Source organism: Notamacropus eugenii, chromosome 3, assembly GCF_028372415.1.
Source record: "Notamacropus eugenii isolate mMacEug1 chromosome 3, mMacEug1.pri_v2, whole genome shotgun sequence".
Taxonomy (NCBI): Eukaryota; Metazoa; Chordata; class Mammalia; order Diprotodontia; family Macropodidae; genus Notamacropus; species Notamacropus eugenii.
The window spans coordinates 422,073,117-422,085,713 of record NC_092874.1 but is presented as its reverse complement, the minus strand read 5'-3'; the positions used below and the strand labels follow the sequence as shown (position 1 = coordinate 422,085,713).

At 35.4% G+C, this 12,597-nt stretch overlaps 1 protein-coding gene across 6 annotated transcripts in view; it reads right to left on the bottom strand.

The window, feature by feature from the left end:
* Nucleotides 1–12,597, bottom strand: part of FAM120A (family with sequence similarity 120 member A) — a 140,597-nt gene that overhangs the window by 100,825 nt on the left and 27,175 nt on the right. For 3 of the 6 annotated variants that reach the window (XM_072598225.1, XM_072598223.1, XM_072598226.1), the window contains exons 3-4: nucleotides 9,441–9,523; nucleotides 7,862–7,972 (exon numbers count right to left, since the gene is read on the bottom strand). The exons of 1 other annotated variant lie outside the window; for it this stretch is intronic. In XM_072598225.1, the coding sequence (XP_072454326.1) occupies nucleotides 7,862–7,972; nucleotides 9,441–9,523 (194 nt within the window). The remainder of the gene's footprint in view (nucleotides 1–7,861; nucleotides 7,973–9,440; nucleotides 9,524–12,597) is intronic. 2 more of the 6 variants (XM_072598228.1, XM_072598224.1) reach the window with 1 other exon arrangement.

The following is a 12,597-nucleotide window of genomic DNA, read 5'->3' as shown; positions in this document are numbered from 1 at the left end:
TAATATTTTCTTTGGATTAAACATTCCCACTTTGGGATATTCTGCACATGATTCAGTTACCAAAACCCTCACCATTCTGGTAGACCTACTATTGATAAGAGTATAGTACACGTTAGTGTTCGTCTTAAAAACTGTGACCAAAAATGACTAGAATAATCTAGATTTAATTTGGTCACTGGGACATGATACAGATCCTAGATATCCATCTATGGCAACATTCAAATTTTTGGCATCCATATCACACTGCTAACGTATACTAACCCTGCAATCAACTTAAAATTAGCCTTTTTTAAATCCACTAGTGTTATCAGGTCTTATCTATCCTCTATGTGGCATAGTTGATTTTTTAAAAACCAAACACAAGAATTTAAGATTTATTCCTATGAAAAACTTTATCATGTTATTAGGGTCAATATAACTTACTTTTCTAACTACTTCCTAAATTTAAAAATTCCCTCCTATTTGAGCCTATTTATTAATAGTAAATTCATGGTCCTTACCTTATTGACCTGAATTGAGTTTTCAATAGTGCATGTAGGCAACTTTTGGTGAGGAATCTGCTCTACCCATGGACCCTTCTGTCATTTATACTTTTTAGAAAGTTGCGTGGGGGCACTCTGAAGTTAAGTGATTTTTCAGTAACAGTGAGGATTATCAGAGGCAGAACTTGAACCCAGCTCTTCCTGACTCCCAAGGAGAGGTTTAGGGACCCACTACATCCTGCTGCCTCCTTACCTCTATCACACTCAAGTCTGGGAATAGCAAAAGAATATACATATAGCTAAATCAACCTTGGGAGCAGTATTTGACCCCTTGCCAAGGACACATAAAAATTTAATGTTTACACAAAGAAATTAATGTTAATTTTATTTTTTTTTTACTATCAGTAAGCCTTATTTTTGATATTAAACTAAACACTGCTATTCAGAACTCAATCATAAACATCAGACCACTGGACTAGAGACTGAAGGGCCTGGAGGATGGTAACACTGCTGCTATTCATCTTTCTTCACTTAACTTTTCTTTTTTAGCCCGTATCTCCTTCCGAGTAGTTTCGAAACATAAGGATACTCTGTGATTAGGGCAAATCATGCAGAACATGAATGGGAAGTACTGCTCCCCCAACGCAGCTAGGTCTCTCTTTTCTCTAGACTTTCTCCTCACTCACCTGATAAGACTAATACATTTCAACTCACAAAGACGGAATTCTGTTAGATAAACTTTAATAGTTTTATGGGGGGAGCAATATTGAGAGAGGTCTCCTCTATCAAACATGAAAGATGACCTCTTGCTAGGATTTTCCATCTACTTTCCTAAGCAGACATTATTTGGGACTCTTTGGCTTCAAGACAAAAGCAGGTAAGCAACCTTTTACATCATCCCATCTCCCCCTAAAAAGACCTAGAAATACAGACCAACTTAGATATGGGCAACCACCCTTTGCTGTAGGGAAAAACAGCAAATAAGACAAGACTCTTTTGCTTAACTAAAAGAGGTAGGCCAAGTATTTAGGCAAAGCTTTTCTGAATATATCCTTTTTACTTGACACACAGTAATAGAGAATGAATTCATATATTTAGGGGTTTTAAGGTTTGAGGCACAAAGCCAAGAACAGCAACATAAAACAAGCACATTGGACATATGTAGAACACACAAAATGGGAAAATAAGAATATATTCAATTCAAACATATCTTCCAGAAGTCCAGAAATAAAAAAAAAAATTTAAAAAAAGAAGCCTTAGCCAAATCAACTCACCTGATCCACTGCCAATTTCTACAAATCCAAAATTTTTTCCTGAGTAGAATAGATGCTTAAATTGTCCATCAGCTCATTTCCTCCAAAACTGAAGAAGTCGCCAAAATTAGAAAAGTGTTCATTAGTCACCAACTCAAGAGTTTTACTAGACGGACCTTTAGAGGGATAGAAATGGGCTAACCCTGAGATTTAATCTACAAGACCACAACTGCCATCTACTCTACCTAGGTCAGACACCACATCTGAATTAGTAAAGAGGAAGGGTTTGGTTTGGTTTTGTTTCCTAGGAAAGCATTACTCTGACATTTAACTGAAAACAATGGTTTCACCAAATACATGAAATGAGAATGAGACCTTGACTAAACCAATGACACACTTTTCCCTTGTAGACTGGGAGATAATCCATTGCTACGGATTGTTCAATGAGCCAAGAACACAATGAAAGGGAGAACAATCACAAATAAAAGACTAGAAGGAATATTCTAATCTAAAATTATAAAAGAAAGAGATTAGTTATGGTTGGGTGTTTTCTGAGGGATGGGTGGAATGACTTAGAGAATGTATTAACAACAGAATGGTCTAGAAACATGGAATATTATAAAAGAGTGATTCATATATTTTAGAAGGTAAAAGTTGTACAAAATTTGAAAGGAAATAAGCTAAATGTAATAAAATGATAAAGGGAACCCCAAGAAGAAAATTTCAGGAACCAGTCAGACAAAATGAATGAAGCTGGAAGAGATGAGTAATGCAACTTAAATGTATTACATTAAATTCATATTTCAATAAAAAAGTAAAGTAGTTAGAGCAAAAAGTCATTTAAAAAGACTTAGAGGTCATTCCCCAATTGATAAATGCTCAAAGGATATGAACAGGCAATTTTCAGAGGAAGAAATTAAAGATATCTATAATCATATGAAAAAATGCTCTAAATCAATATTGATTAGAGAGATGCAAATCAAAACAACTCTGAGGTACCACATCACACCTATAAGATTGGCAAACAAGACAGAACAAGAAAATGATAAATGCTGGAGAGGATGTGGGAGAGTTGGAACACTAATTCATTGTTGGTGGAGCTGCGAGCGCATCCAACCATTCTGGAGAGCAATTTGGAACTATGCCCAAAGGGCTACAAAAATGTGCATACCCTTTGACCCAGCAATATCGCTACTAGGACTATATCCCCAAGAGATCATAAAAATGGGAAAGGGTCCCACATGTACAAAAATATTTATAGCAGCACTCTATGTAGCTGCCAAAAACTGGAAGTCAAGGGGATGTCCATCAATTGGGGAATGGCTGAATAAATTATGGTATATGAATGTAATGGAGTACTATTGTGCCATAAGAAATGATGAACAAGAAGACTTCACAGAGGCCTGGAAGGACTTATATGACCTGATGCTGAGTGAAAGGAGCAGAACCAGGAGAACTTTGTGCACAGCAACGACCACAGTGTGCGAGAGTTTTTTCTGGTAGACTTGGAATTTTGTAATAATGCAAAAACTTCTTATAAAAAAAAAAAAATCCCAAAGGTGGTTCTCAAGGCAAAATGCCTTCCACACTCAGAGAAAGAAATATGGAAGTCATTCACAAAATGTAGCAGATCATGTTTGTGTATGTGTATGTGTTTGTGTATCATGTTTTGATTTGTTATATGATTTCTTTCATTTATTTTAGTCTGACTACATAGCATGACTATAGTGAAAATATACTCAACAGGAAAGTATATGTAGAACTTATACAGAATAGTATGCAGTCGTGGGGAGGGAGGGGGGTAGTGGGGGGTAGGTGTGGGGGGGATAAAATCTCAATTGTATGGCAGTGAATGTTAAACATTAAAAAATAATTTAAAAAAATAAAAAATAAAAAGACTTAGAGGAGTTATCCTCTGAAACAGAGCTATACAATTAAATGGTCCTAGATTCATATCCCCAAAATGCAAATTTAAATAGAATAAAAAATAACATCAAGGGGAAAAACTTATAGAATTCTGGACACACTGAAGTAAAGAAAAAGCAAATGGATACCAAGAAATGGAATTCTCCCAAAATTTTCAAGCCAGTAAATGCATAGTTAAAAATGAGAAAGGAATCCCCTGATGTTGAGATATCACCCAGAAATCATGCACCTACAAAAAGTACTCAAAAAGAAATATGAGCTGAATCTTTGAAAGAACAAAGAATCTAAAAACACTGAAAACAAATAACTGTTATTCACTTGTTTCTATTCCCTGGCTCCCATGAGAATTTTTGTTTCAGGTTTCCCTAGACACTAATAATGACATCTGTAACTGAACCATCTAGCATCCTCAACCATCCAGAACAGCTATGAACCTGAAGAAAGCAAAAGACTTCTAAATAAAATTAAGGCAGAATTAAGAGCATGAAGGTTAAAAAAGACATAATAGTTTTAGCTAGATGAGAATGGGGTCTCTAGGAGCAGCCCAAAAGGCTACAACAGGAGAAAATGAAACAAACCCAGAAGATGGCAAACACATGGTCATGCAAATGTGAAGCAACAAAAGAGGGGAGAGAAGGAAACATAAGCACTAAAGTGGGATGGGGGGTGCGGGGAGAAGAACAGTAGACAATATGGATGGATAATAGTGACAACAGTGGTGGTAGCCACAGCACAGAACAGAGACGACCAGGAAGAATAACTGTCAACCAGATGAACACAACTACCTAACGGATTTCAATTCAGGAGAAATAGCCTTATACCCCAATAGTCTCAGAGACCAACTGATTGCCACACTAGAATGGAGCAATAGACTAAAAGTACACAGGGAGAATTTGGGGAGAAATGTTTGGAGTTTTGTTTCATGTCTTTCCCATCTATAAAAAAGCACCATAATGGACACTCATAAGTAAAATTAAAGATTAAATTACGTAATCTCATCAAAATGCTAGTTTTAAAAAGTTTTAAGGTTTAACAAGTATCACATTTCTGGAATATCTCATTCCTTATCCATCATGCATAAAGATATGGTATGTTCTCCAATTATGATAAGACAGCAAAATCATATTCCTATATACTTACTGTTACCAAAGAGTGATACAATAGTACATTAAAATGTAATTTTGAAAATTATTCTGAAATAAATAACAAGTGTGAAAAAGAAAACATAACTAAAAATAATGAATTATTTTAAAAGGTACTTTAGCTATTTTTTAACTTGCATTTTTTTACACTGCTTCTATTAGTTCTATAGGACCAAAGACTTTAAGTGCCATTCTTATTAGAATGGTGTATTAGATGGTGTATTAGATTCACTGAAGGGAAGCGGTTTGGTTGGGAGGAAGAGGGGTCCTATGTACATATATTTCCAGAGTATGTTTCAAATATGTCTCACACTACTACTTCACCAATCTAACAAACACAAGCATCTGATTAATACAAGTATAAAGCAGATATTTCACCTCTCTGCTATATCTGACTTTCAGAAAAAAAAATTTTAATTTCTATATTTTAATTAAATCTATATAGATTTTAATTTAGCAAACTTCTTAATCGCCATATTTCTTTGAACCTGCTCTGCTGTTTTACTGTCCCTCAAACTGCAGGTCCAAACAAAATAAAAATCTTTGCAAGGACATAACTAGCACTGAGAACAATAAAAGGGTTTTTTAAATTCAAGATTCTACAGTATATAATTCACGTATAATAGTCTGAAAATTAAATATATATTTAATCTAAATTTTGCTTGAATACTAAAGAATTTTTTATTAATTTCTTTCCATATTATAGGTTTCCTTTCACGGACTTTATTAAATAGTGCAGAATGCTATGACAATTACATAAAGAAAATATTCTATTTCTTTGGTTCTAATAAATGCTATTACTTAATAATATACCTAACTTTCAAGGGTACTTATATTATGATTCTCAAGCTTAAGGTCTACTGGGCCTGTACCTTTAAGAAACTGGCTGCTCCCAATGCTGGAATGTTCTCTTCTCCACTGCTCAAATTCCACCTTCTTCAAGATGACTTTTCTGGTTCTCCACTCCACCTTCCCCACCCCACCCCCAAAACTAAGCTCCCAATGATAGGGTCCTCCCTCTGCAATGACCTTCCATCTACTCTCTATATGTGCCCAGTTATTTGTATGTAGTCTCTCTCATTACAAAGGCAGAGACTGTGTTTTTGCCTTTTTTTATATTTGTAGTGTTTAGTACGGTGCCTGGCACATAGTGAGCATTTAATAAAATGTCTGTTAACTGACGGAATTTGTTTGGTTTGTAGTTTTTCGTTAAAGCCTAAAATTCCAGGTAGTTGTCAGTAGTTGTCATTCTTCTAACATATTTATTAAATTCATTAGTAAGGCAACATGGACCACAAAAAATTTTTGAAACTTCTGTTCAGGCTATTAAAAAAGGAAATATTTAAGAAACAAATCTTTGAAATAAACCTTTGGAGATTTTTGAGAAAACTAAACTATATAAAGTCCAAAAGATAAAGTTTTAGAACTAGAGCAAAGAAGACAGAAGCATGCTCACAGAAAAATCATGTCTTCATTTTGAACAAAGCTTATGATAGAAATGCTATTTGAGTATAAAGAAAGGTCATTTTAGCATAAAATTTGTTAAAAGGTGACTGATAAACACACGCATTCTTTTTTAACTTCAGAAGGAAAGATGTGTTCAAGTCCTAAAATTTCACTTTATAAATGCTTTTTATTATCCTAATATTGCTCCTAAAATCTGTTATGTCCAGCTACTATTAAAAATAAATACAAAAATGTTACAGACCCACCATCTATAGAATAAAATGCTTTTCTATTAGTAGTAGGTGAGTTTTTCCTTAGATATCTCTTCACCTGCAACATATAATAACCCAAGGAATTCTGTCCTGGTCCCTTTAAAGAGCAATCAGGTAAGCTTATGTAAAATAGATACTGTTCCTACAACACATAATCACAAAATCTCATCTCTGAAATGAGCTTCAGAGATGGGTCATCTGCTGAGGTATCCCATTCAATTTTTGGATTGCTACTACTCTCAGGGAGTTGGTTTTTGTTTTTTTTTTTAACATCAAGCCTAAATCGTCCCTCCCAGCAATTCCACCCATTGCCAATTCTCCCAACTAGGGACAGACAAAATAAATATAATCTCTCTTTCCACATGGAAGTCCTTCAAATACTAAAAAAACTGCTAAAATGTCTCCTTCTAAGACTTCTTCTCTTAACTAATTCTTCCCATTTTTTAAAATTGGTTCTCACAGGGCATGATTTTGAGGTTTCACCATTCTGGTTATACTCCATTCTACAGTTTACCAACATCCTTCCTAAAATTCGGCCCCCACTCTAGCAATGGTCTATGCAAGGTGAAGCTCAGTGAGATGGACTTCTGTTAACAATGCCTAAAATGCAAATAAATTACATTTTTGTTGTCCTAAAATCACTGACTCCCATCGAGAATGGAAAATCAGGGATTTGTATTGAGCCATGCAGTCTATTAAAAAACTACTGATATTTTTCAGCTGGTATTTTATTTTTTGAACCCAACTCTAGAATTTTACATTTGTCATCTCATTAAATTTCGCTTGAAATTCTAGTCTAAGATTTTTTAATTTTGATTCTGTCATTCGATATGCTTGCTATCTCGCTTTAGCTCCATGTCATCCGCAAATTTTCAGCATGCCATCAGTACCTTAACCCAAGTCACTGATAAAAATTTTAAAAAAAGGTCAGACACAGAGCCCCTGGGGTTCCACTGAAGGATTCCTTCCAAGGTGACATCAAACTATTAGTAATTTTTGAGTTCAGCCATTTAATCAAATTCAAATCTACCCAACTACACTATCGTCTAGCTTGGATTTCTTTATCTTTTCCACAAGAACATGGGAGACTTTAAAAAGGCAGCAATAAAATCCAATAAACAATCCCCTTTTCTACATATCTAGTAACAGTGTCAAAAAAGAAAATGGAAACAAGGTTACTCTGCATGACCTGTTCTTAATAAAGTCATTTTGGCTCTTTGCAGTTATTGCTTCCTTCTGGAGATGTCCCCTCACAGTCTCTTTAACAATTCTACAATTTTGCCAGGAAACAAAGTAGAGCTCACTGGCCTATAGTTACAGGCTTCATCCTCCTGCATTACCTCTCTTGTTCTCCATGGACTTTCAAACATCACTGACAGTGGCTTAGCAATCACATCCACCAGATCTTTCAGTACCCTGGGATATAGTTCATCTGGGCCTGGCGAACTACACTAAGGCATGATAGAGAAAGAATGTATGAGGGTTTTAACCACCATGGGACAATATGGACAGAAAGAAGCAAAGAAATCTTAGAATACTGACAGGCATTCATTTTCATTCTCAATATATACAAAGTAAATAGGCAGTAAAATATATAAAATAAAAGTCCAATTTGAAACTAAACATCAACTAAATTCAGTTACCCATATTAAAGCCCTTCAGCATATGATATGACAATTTAACTTTTAGAAGCCAGAAAGGGCTTTATACATCATCATTCTTATTTTAGTTGAGCAACCTGAGGTCCAGAAGTTAAAGAGACCTGTAGAAGTGATAGATAAATTGGTGGCAAGGTCAGAATTAGAATGCAGGTCTCCTGACTCATCCAGTGCTCTATCAAACCATTCTGACTTTCAATGTCAGTTTAGACCATGGTATTTTAGCCAAAAGAACCATACATGTATCCACAAACGGTAAATTGTTAATCCCAAGGGAAAGAGCAAATTGACCAATGGACTGCTAAAAAGTATCTCTCGAGACTCTAAATTATAATGATTATTTTCATAGGATGATTATACACAAATCTATACATTACTCTATAGAAGGGGTTCTAAACCTGTGGTCTGTGAATTTATTTATGTTTTCTAAAATATTTTGATAATTGCACTTCAATATAATTTGTTTCCTTTATAATTCTAGATATTTTATGCATATAAAACCATTATTCCAAGGGGTTTGTAGCTTCACCAGATTTAGTCAATCTTGGGATCTAGGACATGCAAAAAGTTAGGAACCACTTTACTCTAAAGCAACTCCACATACTTTTAAAAAGAACTCTATCCACTTTGGGAATATAATAATTAAATGACATTCTCTGATCATTTCTTATGATTACATGTGAGAATGAAGAATAAGAGAACACAGGAAAGATGGTTGAGATAGTTAAGAAGATTATTTTGAGTGAAAAGTAAATTGACCACACTTTCATTCTGATGAAGCTTAAATCACCCCATATTAATAGAATTAAGCCCTCAAATTTTACGTAAGCTAAAAATTAATATGGAATTTATGAACTGCATGTCATAAAGATACTGATTTAAAACTGTTAAGTTACTGATAAGTAGAACCTAAACTAAAAAAGGAGTTTTGTGTTCTGATTTTTTAGCATGAAAAATTAATCCAATCCTACTGAAAAAAAATGGTCCTACCAGTAATATAGATTTGGGAATGCAAAAGGCAAATTTCAAAACCAAACGGAAATAAAGAGAAACAAAACTGACAATGAGCAGAGATGACATTTGTAAGAAGTATAAACTCAAAATATAAGGATTAAGGGCAAAACAGGCTTTTTTGTTTTCCCTGGTAAACAGAGTTAACGTTAACATGTCTAGTTTCATAACCTACAAACCAGTAACAATATTAAAATATAAATGTAAACAGTTTTCATTTTAAGTTCTGGAAAGGAAATCAAGTTTGTACCTTAAGTGAGGCTAGTGGATGTTCTGGACCAAGCAAACTCCAATGAAAGGAAGCCAAATCTTCATCAGGTAGAATGTGATTACCTAGGATAGATAATATGTATAACTTAAAGCTAATTAATATTAAAACCAAGACATGGAAGTACTTTTCTAAACTGCTATATTTCTTAAATCATCACAGCCCACTCATTTTCTTAAAAATCAAAAAGACTGCAAAACATATTTAACTTGTGATCCTTCACCATCAATTAAATCAAATCAAATCAAATCATGAACTCAGTAGTTATGACAATGATTCAGTCTTTTCATAGGAAGAAAAATGTAGGCAAAAGATGCAATTTTGCAACAAAAGAATTGAATTTAAAAAGCAAACAGTTGTAAATAAAAATTATTTTCTTGTGATGCACTTTAAAAAACGAACATCAGAACTGTTCTTTCTTTCATCTTTAGAAAACTCTGCGGGCCAAAGTTGTTGGCTAGATAATTCCAGAAAGGTGGATACATTCCAAAAGAGTCATCATATATTTTCATTTATTCACAAAATAGAAATGGTTCAATTTTTCTTGAATCTAGTGATGTACCAAAGAGACAAGATGACCCTCCAAAATTAAACCTTTTTTTCTCAGTCAAGACTCTCCATAACAATTACTACCCTCTACAAAAAAGATCAAGTCATTCTAAAACGAGTCCAAGAGTCAAATGACAAAGAACACTGCAAAAAAATGCTAACAAACACAATTAAGTTTTATTCTATTATTAACCCTGAGTCCAATAATACTATACAACCAAGAAATATAATGTTTTGAGAATCTTTTATTTTTATAAGGTCTGGGTAATAAACCATTAAATCTTCTGATATTTTAGTCATTACTATACCACCTAAAGGATATATCGCATCTCATGAATGACACTCTATAAAGCTGATTTTATATTTTACTCTCTATTTTTAAGGGGTAGATTTACTAAGTAGCTACTTAATAACAAGTAGCATGCATATAGCACCAACTATGGGCTAGGTGGTGTGTTAAACACTTTACAAATACTATCTCATTCGATCCTCACAACAGCCCTGGCAGGCAGGTGCTACTATTACCTCATTTCACAGGTAAAGAAACTGAATCAGACAGAGGGTTATGTGATTTGTCCAATGTCACACCCTCGTAAATGTCTGAGGCTGACTTCAGGCCTAGCGGTCTACCTACTGTCCCAAGGCATCTCAAAATTTTCATTCCAAATATATCTGCATTACACCTATTCTAAGCGTACAGGTGCAAAACACAGGATGATAGCATGTTCAGCCAAAAAGAGACTATTCCTCAAGAGCAAAAACATATAAATAATCTTTAGTTTTCTTTTACTGAGAGAAGATATATTTCTTGACAAGGAAGACATCCACAAAATACCAGTTATGTTTTTCAGAAGATGGGAAGAAAAAATTCAATCTTTTACTTTCTCTGCACCCCTAACACTTAGCACAGAGAGGCAGCACAGCACAGTGGTTAGAGCATTAGATTTAGAATAAGGAAGACCTGAGGTCAGATCCTACCTCTCTGCATTTACTGGGCCTCCCACACTCACTAGTTGTGTGACCACTGTGAAGTCAAGTAACCTTGTCAGCTCCAATATACTTTTTAAGGCTCTAATTTAAAGATGGACTGGATCTGCAACCAGTGGAAGTAGTTCCCAGTGAGAAAACTGTAGGTCCTTGACATTACCAGGATTTTTAAAGTACTCTTACTGTTGTTTGGTCATGTCCAACTCTTTGCAACCCTGTATGAGGGTTTTCTTGGTAAAGATTCTGGAGTGGTTTGCCATTTCCTTCTCCAGCTCATTTGACAGATGAGGAAACTGAGGTAAATAGGGTTAAGTGATTTGCCCAGGGTCACACAGATAATTAAGTATCTGAGGCCACGTTTGAACTCAGAAGACTCCACTTCCTCTCTCCAGGGCTGGTCTTTTATCCACTGCACCACCTAGCGGCCCTTAAAGTATTACATCCAACCAAAGAGTTTCCCAATAGATGACTGGCGTAGAGTCTAGCTATAACCAACATTTTATGCAATAGAAGAAGTGAAAAGAATAGTTGAAGAGTTGTCCAGCTGAGGATTCACCCAACGTTTCCACAAATCACAAGCACCAAAATACTCAATTTTAATTTCTCTGTACCTTGTTTAATAGTCAATGAAATCAACAGAAATCAAAGTAATTCCAGGTTCTAAATCACTGGGACAGACACGGATTTACACCTACTTAGTTATTTCAATGTTTCATGCTTAACCAGGAAAGTCTGACATTTGAAATAGTCTTCCGATAAGTCCTTTTAAGGGATAATTCTCGCCCCATTTGCTATACACCGTTACCCTTATGGCTTCTCATGTTTCCCTCCTCATGCCTTAAGGATAAAAACAGCTATCCCCTTCCTACCCTCAAGTTTCCTCATCCTTATCCAAATCCACATTCAAAGCCAGCCCTGCCTGCCCTTTTCCACTGTGCTCTCTGGAAGTACCATCCCTTCACCAGCTGTACCTCAAGCCCTTTTCACCTGTTAAGCTCTGGTTTCCCCTCTGATGATGCTATATCTCTGGTTATCCTCTCCAGCAATGGCTGGCCCTGAAGGCATCATTGTCACTGTTACGCTTCGCTCATTCTTCCCTTCTGAGGTACACTCTCAACTAAAATCATGACAGCTGTAGTATACTTGTCCCTCTCATGCTTCTTCTTTCTCAAGGATATCAGCCCCTCATTCACTGTGTTTCTTTTCTCCTCAACTTTTGTCCTCATAATAAGAGATTTTAACAGCTCTCCCTCCAAGTTCTAACATTCTATTTTCTCAATTTCCTTTAGTCCCAAGGACGTACTTACTTCTCCTCCCCACCTAAGTCACACAGAGACTCAGTTGCACATCAGAGTTTTTTCCACTGGCCACAGTTATCTCACTTCCCTAAATGGAAAGGCTGACATTCTCTCATCTTGCCGTAACCTCCCAGTCTCTCTCTTCTTATGCTGCACCTATTGTCACCTTCTGGGTGAGCTCCTTTTCCTCTACCTCTCAATTCTTTCTCAGGTCATTACTTGTGTTCTTATTTCACTTTGATCCCTTTCCAACTCCCCAAGAATTAGCTATTTCAAATCTTCACTGCTTGTGCTCATGCCATTCT